General features: G+C 32.9%; 1 protein-coding gene across 1 annotated transcript; it reads left to right on the top strand.

Moving 5' to 3' along the window:
- Positions 1-1,416: 1,416 nt before the first annotated feature.
- On the top strand, positions 1,417-18,306 carry LOC134245779 (inactive phospholipase C-like protein 2; the record flags this gene model as incomplete). The annotated part of the gene is made up of 5 exons (XM_062728033.1): positions 1,417-1,724; positions 8,636-8,785; positions 11,937-12,155; positions 13,648-13,718; positions 18,187-18,306. Coding segments are annotated over exons 1-5 (828 nt in total), but the record flags the coding sequence as incomplete, so codon positions are not given.
- Positions 18,307-19,099: the final 793 nt, after the last annotated feature.

Raw genomic sequence — 19,099 nt, forward strand, 5'->3', positions numbered from 1 at the left:
ATCCATGGCATCTGATCCCACCTCTGTTTTTTTAGGTCCGTATTTGCTCTGCTCCAAGTTTGTATTATGAACTTGAATACTGTCCATTATCTCCATATATTTCACTCAATCAGATCAATCATTCAATTACATCATTACTCAGGCGCGGATCTAGAAATTTTTTTAAGGGAGGGGAGTGCATGAAGAGGGATTGAATAAAAAAAGAGTTGTTATAACGTACCTTTACATATATATTAACAACTTAATAGGATAAACATGATAAAGGGAAGTGGTATCGTTTCTAAATGTGGGAGGGTGATCAACATTTGAAAAAATAAAAGTTTTTCGCAAAGAAAGGAAATAAGTCTCCTAACTCGAAAATCCTTTTTTGTGAAGGGGATGGGGTCCATTTTGTTTTCACTATATCGAACTTCTTCATACATAATACTACATAAGCATTTCACTGAACATTTTCTAAAGAAAAACCAAGAAAGATTTGGGAGTCTCTTCTATAATCTCTCTCTCCTTCTCTTTGTCTCTCTCATAGCAAAATATCAAAGGGGTGCAACCCCCGTAACCCCCTCCTCTGGATCCGTCACTGAAATCATTCAATCAAATCAATCAATCAACTAAATGTGGGAGGGTGATCAACATTAGAAAAAAAATATGGATTACCTGTCAGTGAAAGTTTTTCACATAGAAAGGAAATAAGTCATTTAACTCGAAAATCCCCATTTTTTTTTTTGGGTGAAGGGGAGGGGTTCATTTTGTTTTCACTATCGAACTTCATTACTACATTAGCCTTTCATTGAACATTTTCTGTAGTAAAACAAGAAAAATTTGGGAGTCTCTTCTGTAATCTCTCTCTCTCTCTGCATATTAATTCAAAGGGGGTGCAACCCCGGTATACCCCCTCCCTTCTGGATCCGCCACTGAAATCATTCAATCAAATCAATCAATCAATTAATCAACTAAGCCTATCACTGATTCACGATATCAATCAGAGATGCCTTTAGTTTTATTTAAATGGGACTAAATTTTATATGTTGTCATATATTACTCTTTTTAGGTACTTGTTTGTAAAAAATGGGAATTTTGCAATAGCTTTAAAAAAATATTAACATTCACAAAAATGTAGCGAGAAAAAAAAAACAAAAAAAAAACATACCTCCTCTGGAAAAAAGTTCTCAGTGTAAGAGGTTTTTGACATTATATTAGAATTTTTTTGTAATTTCGAATAAGTTTTTCTTAGTTTGGCTCCGTTGCTATAAAATGGTCTCCCTACAGAATGAATGGAATCGTCCAAATGTCAATCACATGCTAATGATACAATTGGAATAAACCTAATTAACTAAATTGATTACATAAATCAAGTCAAATATACTGCCGATAGCGATTGATAGGAAAAACGTTTGACGACCTGTCTAGAAGGTAAACACCCCTAAAGAGGGCGATTCCAAGTCGCTGAGATGTCAACATGGCGGAGGAAAATATGACATCCGCCGTTAGTTCAGAAACAAGTGGGAAAATATTTGAAGATGTGTTTGTCAATGGGTGTACGGATAGCATGGACGATAGTGTTAAAGAATCGGATGATGTTCAGACACCAACCGAGGAAAACCATTCAAATGAACCCACCATGCCACGAAAAAGTAGCTTCATGTGCAAAGATGGGAGCAGAAAACCACCTCGAAAAAAGACCGTATCATTCAGCAGCATGCCTACAGAGCGGAAAATTGCAACAGGTAGATATTTTATCAGGGAGTTAAAAAATATTAACATCAACGTTCGTGTTCTTAAACTATTTTATCTCAATGCATTATATATAATCATGCGTTTTTTTGGGATTTTTTTTTTTTGAAAAATAGAAAATTTCAAGTTACTATGCAGCCACGCCAAAATGAATGCTATCATCTCACGTCATTGTCGGTATATTATCATTTGTTTGAGTAGTGATCTTTATATTACACATAATTCCTAAGGCTATATCATTATACTAAGTATAGAACAATTGGAATTATCTGTATTGAGCTACATGCTATTTGCATGACAGTACAGGACCTGTGAGAATGTCTAAAATACAATCAGATACATGTAGCATTTATATATTTTATGCCCCCTCCCTTCTCTCCAAAAAGAAGAGGAAAAAGAGAAACTTAGGCACACCTTAAATAAATCAGTACTTCATTTGATTTTCATAATTTGCGACCAAAGGAGTGCCCAGCTGCATGTAATATTTGTTAATAATTTTGATCAGGAACATGCTGAGTGTAAAAATAAAGATTGACCCATTAACAAGAACATTCAAGTATACTGTTAACAATATAAAATATTTTCCACTTAATGAGTACTGTCATTGAAATTTATTGAAACAATACCTTTCCTTCCCTTGAGAATTGTAAATTCCACTACTTAATGAGTTCTGTACCGTCATTGAAAAAATACCTCCTGAGAATTGTACAACAATTAGTTTCATTTTAATTCAAAAATTGTAGGAAGTTAAGAGGGAGACTTAACGTTTATAAAACATGAAATTATTAATGCTATGTATGTCGAAAACACATGCAAATTAAGAAACATTTAGACAGTTGGGCTTCACACTTTAAGGAAGCTTCTGAATTCAATTGATATGTGGTAACTATATATTATTTGCTGTTTCATATGTTAACTACTTGATCACTCCCATGTAGTTGGCATGTGTTTCACAGATCTGATTCAACATGTACGAAAAAAAAAAAATCACTTGTAAATTATTCAAGTGATGGCACATTAGTAAGATGATTACTGGTAGATCACAAGGATCATTCACTGGAATGTCTGGAGAAAGTAATTTGCTAAATAACTAAAAAAACTCTTACCTAAAAACTATATTAGATACTTATAAAAAATAAGATGCTTGGATTTGTAATAAACATGATAAAGCTATCCTTTCAAACTATAGTTTACTCTGATTTGTGAGAATACACTAAATGGATAGTGTTTATACATTTGCACACGAACACAGATGAAAATGAAAAATGAGCAAGTATAGTGTGAATGTTTAAATTTTAAATTGTCATTTGTCAACCTAATTTTAATTAAGTCAACGTATAGAAAAATTTATTTGATTATGATAACTATGCTGTAAAAAGTGCTTTTAGGGGTTGTCTTTTTACTTGCTTTGTTGCGTAAGGTGGTTAAATATATGGGGGTAAAATTTATCAGAAGCAAATATTCCTCATCAAAGTAAAACCAGGAAAAAAAGGAAAATATGATTTATGATTTTATTTACAACCTATGTATTTAATATACAGCTACCTACAGGTATTTCCTATATTAGCATGAGTGTTCACTTTGGTGCAAGATATAATTTTTCATTCAATTTTTGAAAAAGCTTAGATTTTAAACAATAAAAAAGGAAAGTCAATGATAATCCATGTTTTTGTTCTCAGTTTACATTTTGAATTGCATACAACATTTAAATGTTAAATTTCCATAAAATCGCATTCATAACTATGCTACGGAAACACATATAGATTTGTCCGTCTAAAGACAATATGATGATGAGAATTTTTATTCAGACTTTTGCTGATGTTGAAATGTTTGCTTTACTAATGGCTTTAGCATCAGAATGAATCAACAATATAAAGGCTTATAGTTTCCTAAAGTAATCGATGCATTTTCAGAGCAGTGCTACACACATAAGAGTACGTATAATTATATATTATTTCAGGCTAATGTCATGGTACTGTCTTTCAAATGACCCAAATAAAGTTGACAACATGTCAACTGGAATTTTCAAAAGTTACAAGGTTTAGTTGTACATGACTCACATTTTTATGTCCATTTTATTTTAGGAAACACAAAAATTAATTGCATATTACAATAATTGAATGTATTAATTGGATTTTTTCATTACAGATGTGACATTTAACTTCTGCAACACACTCTATATATTATGCATACACTTAAATTGATTAGTTGTCAAAGTTATTAAAGCTGAATAAAATTTGCCCCCACCCCCACTTTTATGTAAATTGACTCCTTGCTGTCAAAGCTAGTCATTTTCATATTTCTTCAGAGCTTATTTAGTCTAATGATGGCGATAACCAAGTGCCAAGGTAATCAAGTCCACTGTTGTACTAAGTTGTGGTTAACTTTGCCTTGCTGCTAGAGAAACCACAAGGAAATCTTTTTCGGTATTTAGACCCCCTTTTTGTGGTAAAGCTGTAGGACTTTACAAGATCAGAGTTGATATATATACCAAAAGATGTCACTCCACGACTGAGTTATCATGTTCATGTGACTTGACATCTAAGGCCAAAAAAAATAATAGTCTTGTTTCCTGCTACCAGCCATAAAAAAATAGGGTAGGTAGGTAGGAAAATTATTTTATTTTTTAATTTTATTTTATTTTTCATGATATGACAAATTGAACATGTCATAGCTAAGGTCAATATCATCTTTTAAAATGAAATTCCATGTCTTTGGATGCACAACTCAAGAGGAAATTTATGAAAGTCCACATCTTAAACATATATTTCATGTAATACAACTTGAATATATATATTTTTTTCACTTTTGAAACATGAAATTCCTAAAATTTTTTTTTTTAAAAAAAACTTTAGGGTCGGGTGCAAAAAAAGTTTGATTTTTTATTATTTTTTTTTTACTGATTTGAATTTAAAATGTAATATACATGTTTGTAGGTAGGACTCAAATTCCATGCAATATTTGAAATTGATTTACTAACCTCTATTTAAAAAATCAGTTTTATTAAGTAATTATATAATAATACAGATAGACATTGCATATAAATTTAGATGTGCATGTCACTGAGCTGGCTTAGTTTGAAGTATACACATGCATGCAGATCATGATGGTAGAAATATATCTGTAGACACTTTCATGTAATATCATATGTTAAGATTGTTCTAAACATTGTAGAAGTATCATGAAAATGTTAAAAGTATATTTTTGTGAAGTTGTTAAGTTATAGTGTCAAAAATAATTCATTTCAAGAGAACACATACATTAATCATACTTACCATGTCTTACATGATAATTTACTATATTAAAAGCTTTTCATTATCATAGCCACCATATGATATTTGAATCCATTGAAATGGTAGCCATATAATTTTTCGCCCCCGTTTTATTTTCGCCCCTTTCGCCCTATCCTCCTTTGGGCGAATTTAAGATGGAGCGAATTCAAGAAATACAGTATAACTTCTTAAAAAAAACTATGGCTGCATGGGCGAATTTGGGGTGGGACGAAATTGTTTTCAAGTGTTAAAGGGCGAAAATAAGACGGGGCGAAAATAACCCTGTATACAGTAATTCTAGCTGTTTTCTTTTCATGTAAATTGAATGTTATATTTTATTCATTGATGATGGATTGTTAGATCTATATTTATAGAATTATCTAATGTGACCTTCAGAATTGCACACAAATTGATAAACGTTAAGATGTTCACAAAAATTATCAATGGCACTTAGAGTTATACAATATCTGATTTGGTTGGCTGTATGCACATGCATTATTAATTTAAGTATATAATGTTAGAGTAAGTGCAATTCACACATGAAGGTCTATTAAAGTATATGCTATACCGTAGGTAGTTGGCACTCAGTACATTATATTCTATATATCTAGGAATTAATTTAACCTGGTTCAGTTGCAGCTGTTATTCACACTATATAAAACTATACTAGTTATTTTAATGGACTTTGTACTTACTCATGATAATGTGTCCTTTTTACAAATTTTGCGTTATGTTTTATAATTGCTTGACATGCAATATGTTACTGTTTATCTTTACGAGAGCATGAAATGTACTCTGGCTTATCTAAAACATGTCAGACACTTGTTTTTATTATTCGATCAGTCTTTCTTGCCTTTGTTATATATATGCATCATGATGCTTGTAGAGGAGTTGGACAATGCGATCTCCCCCCCCCCCAAAAAAAAAAATATTACATTTCTGGGCACCATGTTCATATATTCTGCATATTGCTATAGCTTCAATATCTTCCTGTTGCTCCATTTGCATCATCCTCAAACTATATTTTGATGTAAACAGAGTAAAATATGAAAGGCTAATTGTTAGTAAATTTCCTGTTTCCTTTTGTGTCTAATCTGTGTTGAGTAGATTCAGTGCACCAGTACATGCTGCCAGATTGTTTATTCATTTGAATTTTTCAGGGAGGTGGATGGTGGGGGATGCAAGTCTATACTTTAATTTATATTATGTACTCATTTTTTCAAAGATCTTGCATAAAATTTTGCTTGTCATTGTGACATTATCTTGGAATGATTTATTAGAAGGTCATGGCATTTGAGCCCAGGTTTTCCATGATATGCAGTACACTGTAGGTCTGAACTTAAGCAGCAATAAAAGCAAAATAATTTTCCCTTGGTGTTTGAAGTACATGCATGTTCACCAAAAACTCTTTGCCTAGTTAATGAAGCCTAGTTTCAATTTAAAACAGCATTTAAAAAAAAAAACCTGACTTTTTAAAAAACTTATTATTCTTGAAAATTTTCTATTTGACCAGGGCTCAAATTAGTCTGGAAGAAGGCATGTTCTGTGGTGGAATTTTAAAATGACCTCTGTAAATCTTTAAATTTATAATAACTGATAAATTATCAAGAAATAGTGAAGGTCATGGGAATGATCAAGTTCATACAATGACAAAGTTGTGAAAAAACATGAATTTGCAAGAAGATTCATAAGGATACGTGTATCAAGATCAGTTATCTTAAAATTGTGATAAATGGTAAATGACAAATAGTGGGGTCAAGATCCTAGGGATTAGGCTGGTGTCAGAAAATGACACCAGTTTAAAAGTCCTCACCTACAATATGAGTCTGTTAACATGGTTAATGAAGTTTTGAAGAAATATTATCATGATTGTTAATATTTTCTTCTTATGTTCCAAATGCAAAGCAAGTAATAGTGAGGTCAAGGTCATAGGAAGGTCAAGGTCAAAACATCATTACATAGTTGAATTATAACCTCCTACCAATATATACATGTATCACCATATAAGTTGATAAAAAATCTTGAATATAGTTGCAGTCTGTACTTTGAAACTACATGAGCTAACAGCCAAACACAAAATACGGAATAGAGAAGTCAAGGTCACAGGAAAGATCAAGACCAGAAAATTATTCCACAATTTAATATCTCAGGAATTTTTATTGATTTATGAACTTTGGTTTTATGTATCTTGAACGTGCAGTTTCTTTCAAACTAAACTGTAATAATGCAGAGTTTGTCATGGACATACAGAAGGTCAGAAGTATGGAAAGAAGGAAGATGGCCATCATCATGACAAACACTAACTTATATTATGACTCGGCCATATTCCTGATGGGGCTTTAAAATATTTAAAATGTATTAATTTTCATTTTCAAAGTTATTCCGTCAAAGCATGATGGCATTCTCTTTGATGTAATGTACCCAGAATGTAATTATTAGTCTAAAAGCCCATTATTAGCATTTCTTAGCAGAGCCTGTACCATACATACGCCGGGCAAGAAACTAATGTGTCTAACTAGACTCCGTAATATGTAGAAAATAAACATTATACTCCGGAGGAGCCATCGAAGCAGACTGGGGCTTATTTTTGGAAACATCTCAAGACATTTGATCTATATATGTAGATCTGTAGGTAGTGAAATGGGAGGAAAGCTTGACTTTCAGGGTTATTGGGAAACAAGATATTTACCACATTGATTTTAGGTTAATTTCTATCAAGGCATTGCGTTTCTGTGTATAATACATATGTAAATGCAGTAGATTTGAGCCTGGATATTACATGAATGATATCAGTATTTAGTATGTATGAGAGTTCTGTATTAAATCTTTCAGAGAAAAAATTGCTTACGCAGATGGAAATCAGTTATTTAAGGTTGTCATCTAGTACCGAATGATTGGTCCAATGTTGAAATGAGGAAGTCTGACTCACCTTATATAGTACATTTAGAAAAATATGCTATATTGTAAACTAAAGTACATGTACTGGTATATAAAATGTAGTGTGGGATTTTTATTTTTTATTTCCAAGTTCTCTTTTAATCTTGTTTATTATATAATTAGTTATTGACAGAATACAGGAACTAAGCTATAGATAAATAAAATATTAGTAATTTTAAGTTTTATTTCCAGGCTTCCAACATATAAAAATAACACCCACTTACACTACCTGATAATTAAAAGCCTATTTTTAATTTTAACATGTTTTACTTAAATAAGTGGTTCAACTAATTAACCCAGTATTGAGAGTTTGCATATTTATTTGTCATCCTATTGTTCCTGTTTTTTGGCCTGTACTTAAATTTTGTTCCTCCCTTGTATTCAATAACCAGCTAGCCCAGTAACATACTCGTAGGGGGAGATAATTCGCTTCCCGCTGGGGTTTGGTTCAAAAACAAGTTGTAAAATTAAAGAAATGATTATATTTTTTGGTGAAAATCAAGTTTACTGTCTTTGCACTAGAAGTTGAACCCCCAGATTTCTCAGACAGAGTTATTTATACAAGTAATGGTGTTAAAAGTGCAGACAGATTGTTATTTATTTTGGTAGCTAGATGCTGACTCGAGAGTAATTGATCATGATTGAAGGTGATTTTTGGTGTCGTAAGTGAACCAACCTTTTGTTGTTTTTTGCAGCTCAAGACTGTCTCCAATGTATGCAGAGCGGCAGCGAATTAATAAAAGTCCGGTCCAACAGTCGTCAGTACCATCGTATATTTACACTCAACCCCGACATGACAGAAATCCGTTGGCAGCCAACATCCAAAAAACCCCATAAAGCCCGAAGTAAGTGAACAGATGACATTAAATTAAATGTAACAGAAAACCTCAAAATGCTTTAAAAATGCTATAGAAAGCCCCCCAACCCATATTTTCTTGTCCATATGTATAGGCATATATGAGATGTTTTACTTGCAATTGCTGACTTTGAAATCAGTCCAATTAAGCAATTTCTTTAACTTGAGAATTTTGCCATTTTGCCGTCGGAGGTTGACGCTGCATTTTCATTTTTGCATTTTCAAATAACATATGCTATATTGAAGGTTACAAGAGGGTGTAAATATTGTCTGATTCTATTTCATTGAATTGCAAAATTCTGTCGATATCACGAAAACCACGGAAATAGCCGCTCTATGATATATTCATTACTGAATGTGCCAAAAGGAGAGAGAGAGTATATTAACTGAATGTTCAGAATTACACGGAAAATCCATATGTATAATTATAAACAATTTTCTTCTAATTTATCCTCAGGCAGACTTCTTTTTGAATAATCTTCATTTTGATTATACAGATTTCAGAAATAAACCCTTTTAAGATGCTGTTCTCCTTTAATTAAATTCATTTAATCTGCAGAACACATTACATTTCTCATCACTATACATGCATTTAGCATATGGACCTATTGGTCAATTTGAGTGTCCAGCAGTAAGAAAAGGCAGTATCGGATATTGATTAAACAATTGGACTTTATAGTTGTATTGGACAGTTAGCATGTTTAACATCATTGAGGTTGACAGAACTTTCTCATTACCATGGCCACTTATTTGTTAGGGGCTGTAGATGCACACAATGAGTCCTACAAGTTATAAATGTTCTGAAGCTCCAAGCTAGCACTACAAGCTCTTAAGAATTTAATACAGAGGCTCTATTAATGTAATTATTTATTAAAGTCAGAATTGTTAAGTGTAATACCTAATTAGCTAAATGTCCATATATAGCTGCAACAAAAAATAAGTTGTGAAAAAGTGCCCTCATCTTCCTATACATTTTCAGATCAGAGCTGCAACACTGATATTTATAAAAATGTATGTAGCATATGTTTTTGAACTTTCAATTTGGCCAACTGATTGAAAAATCTTTGGTGGGGTGAACAATGTTCAGGATGCTGAAAGAAAATTATCCCTCCATCCAATGTAGTGTTGTGCAAGTATCACTTTCTAGCATTTAGATAGAGTAATCATTTCTCAATCAGGTCATTTGGCCAACTTATATGTAGTTTTATGGCAACTTAATGAAAGTTTGAGTGGTAATGGTAAGTGGACATGTATGGCAGCTCTCTCTCTCTCTCTTTCTTTCTTTCTCTCTCATCTTAAGTCAAATAGTCTGATTACATGACAAGGAAACTGCTGCATTGCAAGAAATTCAGACTGAGTTTTTTATGCCCCACCATGAATATGGTAGAGGCATATAATTATTGTCATGTCCATCTTCCATTTTCCATCCTTCTTTTTGTCCTTTCATCGTACTTTGCATTAATATAAACTATTCAAGATATTTTTATCAAAGTTTGTATGACATACATTCTGATGAGAAATACTATATAAGGTATTATAAATTTATCAAAGCTGTTCTGATATATACTTGATTTTTCCTGTTTTATATGTAACAAGGTGGATGTATCTTTGCTATTGACTTTAGATAAGCTGCTCAATCAACCGGAGAAAAATATTTTGCAGATATCCAAAAGATCATTAGATGTACATTCTGAAAGAAAACCTATCTTTTATTCAAAGTATAATTTTTGTATTAATCAGAAGATTGCTCAATAAATTTGTAAATAATCTGAACTTGAGTGAGCAAAAGTGTCCTGAAATGACCCTGTTAATGTAGTGATTGTATATCTGTAGACTGTATGGTGCTGGTATTTGGTTTTTTAATCCCACATTAACACAGTACTTCACATTCATTTTACATGTCAAAGACCAGCCATAATTTAATCTCTTTAATCATTATGTCTACAAAATTAATATGCTTATCTCATTAGGAATTACACATAACATGTACAAGGTTGCATATAATAATATTTTTCTGTGTATATGTGTGGTTTTATCAAGAGATGTTTTAAAATTAGCAGTATTAGAGATGGGACCGTCTCTGGAGAACTTGTTCGGACAGAGAGACCATTATGAGGAAATGATTGAAAACCTTAATTTCCTATCTTAATTATCTGTTAAAGATGACATCAAAGGCTTACAATACATAAGCTCTCTGCCTTAGTGAGGTGTGTTATCAGAGCTTGGTTTACAGATAGTTATTATTTCAGCTGCCGAGGTGGAGAATCCAAGAGATTTCAGTCAGCTCATGCAGCAAATATCCTGTATGATATCCCCCCTTTGTTTATGAAGGCAATCGTAATTAACTCGTAATGCAGAAGATAGCTATAATATCCCAGACTGACTGTCACAAGTTTATGGTTTAGGGGTTTGACTGCAGATAGGCATCAAATATTTATGCTGTCAAATTAGATTATACTGTCTTCATATCAACAGCTTGCATCATTGGAGACATTAGAAAAGTACATTAATTTTGTTAATTTGATTCAGTGCATTGATGCATCATTTGGGTTCTGTGTCATATAAGACAAAAAGTGCATTAGTTCACCTGCACAGCAATAGGTTGCATGGCTTGCATACAGATTTAACTGTCAAGAGATTAGTTCAGCAAAAAGATTTGTGCCATAAATATTTTGTAGAGATTAATTTGCAGATATCTTTTATTTTTTCCTTATTAAGTGTAACTATTTCCAGACCTATATTTTTGGAGCTACTCTTTATTAAAAATTGACATATTGTATCTGAAAACCTAAAGTCAACTTTAAAAAGTTTTGCTTGGGTGCCGTCTTCCAATTCAACTTGAAAAAAATGGTGTCAGTAGTAGGTAGGGGATTTTTCCCCAGAAAATTTCATTTCAATGCTGAAAATTTCAAATGTCATATTCAGCAATGCATAGAATCTGTATTTGTTCCCTAAAATGATTTCAGTTGGCTACTAGACCCGATTTTTAGCCAGTTTTTTGGGAGAGGGAAATCATCAAAAAATCATTTGCCATAGATTACTATATCTTAAAAACAGTTAAAATTTCTGTAGTAGTTAATCATTTTATTTACTGGTGATTACATAGATATATCTATACCTAAATTTTTTTTTGCTTGTAGTATCCATTGCTTCCATAAAAGAAGTCCGAGGTGGTAAAACCACAGAAGCCCTGAAGAACAAGGAAATAGCAGGGATTTACCAAGATGAGTGTGCTTTCTCCATTATCTTTGGTGAGGACTTTGAATCCATGGATCTCATTGCTAATACTCCAGATGAAGCCAATATATGGATTACTGGACTCACATGTCTCATCAACACAAGTGCCAAAACTGGAACACGTAAGGCCCCAGTGTCAATTTTACCAGAAGTAGTTGGGGGAAAAGTTTTTGTATTTTTGTATATTTATATTTTATTTGCATATTTATATTTTAGAAGATCGTTATAATTTAGAGATACCTTTTTGCATTTTGTCCTAATTTGTAGGATTTATATATATATACATTACGCTATTTTTGTCTCAGTTAAGGTAACATGTCTACCCAAAACATCATTTTGTATAATTTTTCACAAGATACATGTATACAATTTACCTTGATATAAGCAGTGAAAAAAGGTCACTAAAAATTGCATAATGTAGAGACTTAAATGCAGGCATTATGGTAATTGCATATACATGTATAAATACTGGTACGATATATTTCATTACAAAGATATTACATTGAGAAATAACATTTCTAGTAAATTTAGATGCCCATGCAGTCCCGAAATCAGCTTGTATTAAGAGATGAGGAAAAGGCCATTTTAGATTTGGAAATCATGTACATTTTATGGTTTTATAGTCCCCGGCTATTATGCTCCCAAACCAAATTCCAATACAAAAAAAAAAAAGTTCAATACTGCTTCATGGACCTAGTCTTATCTGGGATTCAGAAGCAGTGCTGGTCTCCATCGACTCTTGGTCTTTTTGGATGTTTTAATTGCTTCTGAAGATGCTCTGAGGATCTCTAGTGTAAACACTGGTGTGTGAGCACAATGTTTACTTTCTGTCGGATGATAAAATATGAGTATATGACTACATGAGATAAGCTGGCCGGGACAGTCAACTACTGACAGGCCTGGCTGATTCATTTCCTCTTGACAAAGTCATAAGTTTCCAGGATGATAATTGTTAGTTTCCTTTATTGAGGTATAAACAAACCACGGCTTGCTCTCGTAACAATGTGCAGTTTTATTATAAAGAGCTGCGCGCCCAACTGCTGGTCGTTCACACAATTATTTTGTTGTTGTTTGTATAATATAAATATAATGATTATGTATAAAACTTAAAGACTTGATATTTAGATCAAAATAGTTATAATATGCCTGGGTCTAAGCAGTACCATTATGGTAGTACTCAAGATAAGGGAACTAAATTAAAAATGTGTTCCCACATGTATATATCATTTTTAATTGTCACATTAAGTGCATCCATCTTGCAGAATTTTGTAAAAAACTTTGACTTTACAAGGTTAATTTCACAATGATATAGCAATAGTCAATAGAGCTTTTACTTATACGAGTTCAACAAATAGGTGACAGAGTTGTTTATTTCATTTCTAAATGTAGCTATTTAAAATTGAATGTATGTTTGATAATTGGAGAGGAAAATTTAACTTCAGTCATCTGTGTATTATAGCGACCATTTGTCTCATTAAGTGAGAAGACGATATAGATCTTCAGTCCATCTTTGCCTGCAGGGATAAATTTTTCATTATTTGTGAATCAGCTAAGCATACATACAACTAGAAGGCACAACAATTGAAATTAATTTTTTTCTTTTTATCTTTCCAGCCCCTGAAGCCATTGAAGAAATGCAACAAATGAGAGATTCATATCCTTTGTTAGTGTTCATTTATTTTTATGTATTAGGTACCTTTCATGTTATATTTCAAACAAAGTTACATGGACATAGAGGTATAGATATTTATAGTGCATTTCCTCAAATATGTTCAAAGTATGTTCCTGTAAATATAATTACACTTCCTCTTTGATACGACACTGGTCGTAAACATAAAAAAATATCAGTCAGTAAAAAAACATATAATGATAAAAAAGCAAACAAAGTTACAAGAAAATCCATGTTCAGGTGATATGCTGATGCTGTTTGCTCAGCTATGGATCACGTCGTGTGATTAACTTGTATATCATGGATCCATTGGGGAACTGTTTGGGTATAAAACTGTCATATGCCAATGAACTGCCAAGATAGCATCATCTAAGACATTGAACTGGATGAGGCAGCATTTTCTTTCAGTATAAATACCAAAAATAAAAAAAGGGTTTGTTTAGAATATTGAAAGACGAAAACACAACTGTATAGCTAATGCATTTCTCAGGTGATGATTTTTTGGAGCAATTTATTCTGAATTTCCAACATACCTTTGCCAACATCTTTAATGTGTTTTATTATTTTTGCTAATGTATATTATGATTTTACTGGGAATAGTAAGTGCATGTCTCAATTTTTTCCCTTTGCCCGATTTAATGAAGCTTTGATCATAGGATGTTTATAAGAAGATTTTAAAATGGCTGTGGATAGCTATTAATTTTGAGCTGCTTGTACTTAAACTATGAAAGCTGAATAAGTACATGTAAAAACTGCATTTTCTTTTTTGTTAGGATTAAAAAAAAAGTCAAAATTGCAGATTTCAAGGACATTAAATCTGACTATGGGAGAGAATACAAAATATTTTGTTTATCAATTTTTCCTAGCTCACCTGAGCTAAAAGCTTAACAAGCTTCCTTATCACATTTTGTCTGGCATTCAGCTGTCCATCTGTATAGACTTTTCACATTTTCAACTCCTTCTCAAGAACTACATGTCCAATTTGGACCAAACTTTCAACAATGCATCCTTTATTTGAGTTATGTGTTAATGAGATTGAGGGCCATATTCTTTCAAGGGGAGATAATTAAGAATTACCCCGGTAGTAAAAATTTACTATCATCTTGCAGTAATCTTACAAGAACCACTGGGCCAGAAAAGTTGAGACTTTAGTGAAAGCTTCATGACATATGGTTAGAAAATGTTTGTTCAAAATACTGTATAAGTGGAAATTTTAGCGAGACGCAAATTTAGCGATTTGTTCTTAAAAACTGGTAATTTAATTTTAGCGAGATGTTATTTTAGCGATTTAAAATGCACACTCAAGGAGCTTTTACAAATAAAACGCAATTAATTTTTAGCAATATCCAATTTTAGCGATCTCGGCACCCTCGCTAATAATGCCAAAATTAAATCCTCGCTAAAAATTCTACTTATACGGTATATATATTTAACCTCTGGATACGTGATCAAATTATTACATAATGAAAAGAAAAATAATATCTTTAAAAAATCTTTCTTCTCACACATACCGGTAGTTGATCAAAAGATTTCCATAGGATTATTTTGCTCATCACAAGAACAACTAGTGCTAATTGTAACGGGAACCGTTACAGATGTTCCCCAAACGCTCCCCAACTCCCTTTTGGTGCCATATTCCCTGTAAGCTTCATTAAATAAGACAAACTCTGTGCATTTTTTACTTTAACAACGTTTTCCCAAAAGGATACCAATTATATTCATATTTTAGCATTGCACCCAAGCGCATGTACGTGAATGCATGTGCGTTATGACCATATCATCTTGTCTACACTATCTATATATTTTAATATACTATATATTAAAGCATTCAGTCCAAAAGAAATAAAAATCACTCATTCAAGTGTATTTTTAATTATACTCGTTCTAAATGCACGCACGTGCGTGCACGTGCATGATGACCATACCTTCTTGTAGGAGTCCTTTACATCTATCTCTGTTCTAAATCCCATCCGGTTTGGTTGAAAAACAAGAGAGTTATAGCCATTTCAAGTTTCAGCCAATCAGATTGCAGCACACGTGCATACGTGTGATTTCATGAATATTTTTCTATACCATATTGTAGGTTATCCTAATGCATGACTATATTTTAAATTTCAAAGAATTTCGTCAAAAAACAAAGGATATATAGCCATTTAAAGTTTCAGCCAATCAGATTACAGCACGCGCACATGCGCATGCTTTCATGAAAATTCTTTTATATCATGCTGTGGATATTCATAATGTAGGACTATGTTCAAAATTTCAAAGGATTATGACAAGAAACAAGAAAGATATTGAGACTTTAGTTTCAGCCAATCAGAGCGAAACGCACGTGCATGCGCGTGAGATCTTGCTATTTTGACCATGCTATCTTGTCTATACTTCTAATGTATCCTTACATTATGAGTTTCAAAAAATTTCATCAAAAAATAGAAAAGTTACTACAATATCCATTATATTGGTCATTTCACGTGTTGCACGTGCACGCTCTTGCAAGCACGTGCGCGCAAAATGACCTTGATTCCGCAAATCTACATAACATGTCTACTGACCCTAAAAAGGTTTTACCTACATCGGACGAACAGTTTACAAGATCACTCCCGGACAAAAAAGTACCCAGGAAGAAGAAGAAGAAGAAAAATAATAATAACTAGAGCAAAGCTCGTTGCAAAGCAACGAGTAGGTCTTCCGTCCTGTTTGACCGGAAGTAGCTTTCATTTTTAACCAAACATAAGAAATAACGCCTAAAAATGGTTTGAATCATCTAAAGCTATATTGATTTATGCAGAAATAAGCAATTTTTGCTACTTCCGGTTAAACCGGAAGTGGCAACGACGGAGGGAAAATTAAGTGTTAGGCTTCCAGTGACATATGTTACCCCAAAACTTGTCAAGAATGTCAAAAATACGTGTTCTTCGACTACTTCCGGTTTGGCCGGAAGTGACAACGCCGGCGGAAGTGGCAACGACGGAGGGAAAATTAAGTTTTAGGCTTCCAGTGACATATGTTACCCCAAAACTTGTCAAGAATGGCAAAAATACGCGTTTTTCGACTACTTCCGGTTTGGCCGGAAGTGACGACGCCGGACGTATTTTTACGACTTCAATAGATTAATTTTGACATTTTGAACAACTTTGCTTCTTTGAAGTATTACAAATTCTCAATACTTTTTGAGATATAAACGAAAAACTTTCGGCCCCCTTTGGCCCCTAATTTTTGGGGCCAGCCCTTTTTTCGAGATATCATTTGAAAGATCTTCAAATTCTACACTTCTTTTGTTCTTCATGCTTTTACAAAATATTTCTAGGTAAAAAGTTATCGTTGAAAAGGTGTTTAAATTTTTGAAATTCTTGATAGGACTGTTTTCGTACCATAGCCAGCGTCGGCGCTTCGTACTTCCGGTGGTTGAGATATACCAAATACATATCTCCAAAGGTTGCTCTTTCAGCACTGAAAATTTCATGCTTCTGCGTTAAGTGCTTTTTGAGAAAACTGCCGGACAAAATGACCCTCTAAAACTCACTAAATCGCGAAAAACTCCGAACCGGAAGTGACGTCATCAAATTAAAAAAAAACGCCTTAAGTTCATATCATTTGACATCAATGCTGAAAGTTTCATGAAAATCCATCGACGCATTTACGAGAAATCGCGTGCACAAAATCGGTAAGAATAATAATAATAAGAAAAGTTGAAAAGAAACAACAGAAAAATAAGAAGGTCTTCCGTTGAAACGGAAGACCTTAATAAGAAACAGAGTAAAAACAATATGTTCCCCAACTTCGTTTGGGGAACATAATAAAACCATGATGAGTCGTATATATTGAAGGATCCTCTGGTAGTGTAGGGTATTGGCTGTTGCATCATGACCCCTGGGTATGATGAGGCCACAATAGGCGATCATATTTTATATAAGAAAATACAGGGGTATAAGAACAGTATATATGTGAGTTTTACTTTTACATGTGAGGATTGTGGCCCATATGGGCCTCTTATTTTCCCTTTGAACACTAACACAAAAAAAATTAAAACTTTTGATACATCCTTTCAAACTGGAATGTCATAAATATATACCTTAAACTAAGTCATAAGAGCTTTTAACTACATTTGACAAGGCTGTTAAAGGAATTAAAAAATATATATGCTCAAAGAAAATTAGTTTGTTGTACCGGTATTGTAAAACTTATTTATTCAATTATAATGTTTTAATGTGTTCTAGTAATTACCAGTGACATGTTTTATCAGAAATGTCAATGACTTAATTTTTTTTTCAAAAAGTGATAATCATCAAAAAAGGATTTTCAATTCAAGAGAATTCAAGCCTGAATAATTTGATCTTTCAGTTACATGTTTGTGATATCCAACTTTTATTTTATTAGATAAAATCAATGTTGATGTGCATGTTTTCAGATATTGTTACATGTATCATGGTATTAATGTACTGAAAGAAAAATAAGACCTTAACTCACTAATCACATGGCTACAGGAAATGTTTGAAACGGAGGCTAGCCAATCAGCTGGGACTCTGGACGAGAAGGGTGTGGTCAACTTAGTCGCCAAACTCAATAGCAATATCGCCACAGCTAGAGTCCAACAAAAAGTCAAGGTAGGTACCTCATAGAACAAGATGTGTTTGTGAAACACTATGCACCCCGTGAAACAAAATTTTAAGAAAGCTATTTTTAGCATATATGTCACAGTCAAGGTCACAAGGCCATTGACCTTGGTGTCATTTGAAAAAACTTGATTAGTAAAGTATGGATACCAAATATAAGTCTCTATCTCTTATGGTTCAAAAGTTATGGCAAAGGTATGAAAAAACTATTTTTAGCACACAGGTCACAGTCAAGGTCACAAGGTCATTGGCCTTGGTGTCATTTGAAAGAGCTTAATTGGTGGAGTATGCATGGCAAATATGAAGTCTCTATCTATCATGGTTCAAAAGTTATGGCGAAGGTTAAAGTTTGCAGATAAAAAGCTATTTTTAGCATATACAGCCTACTCAGGATATATTGAAATTCAGGGGACCATGCAAATTATTTCAATATATACGTAATTCAATATAAGCGAAATTGCGAAGCCGCCATTTTGAAAAGTTCGACCCCGATCGAAAATAAAGAAGAACAAGCCCGAACAAATTAATTTGGTCAACCGAACAAATTAATTTGTTAAATCTTTAGTGGTGAACAGATTACATGGAATATTAGTCTTTGATAAATTTATTTCTTTTTGTTGCATTTAAAAGACAATCTTAAACCTCATTATAAAATTCCCCGATCGCATTCTTTTGCGTTTTGAGGAAAAATCAGCGGACTCAAACGGTTCAATTACAGCTGAACGCTGCTTAGCTTCTCGAATTTATGCTTATCAATAGCCATAAATAGTTCGTATTTAACTTC

This window comes from Saccostrea cucullata, unplaced genomic scaffold (genome assembly GCF_032062105.1).
Source record: "Saccostrea cucullata isolate Sc308-1 unplaced genomic scaffold, CSIRO_AGI_Scuc_v1 ctg2374, whole genome shotgun sequence".
Taxonomy (NCBI): Eukaryota; Metazoa; Mollusca; class Bivalvia; order Ostreida; family Ostreidae; genus Saccostrea; species Saccostrea cuccullata.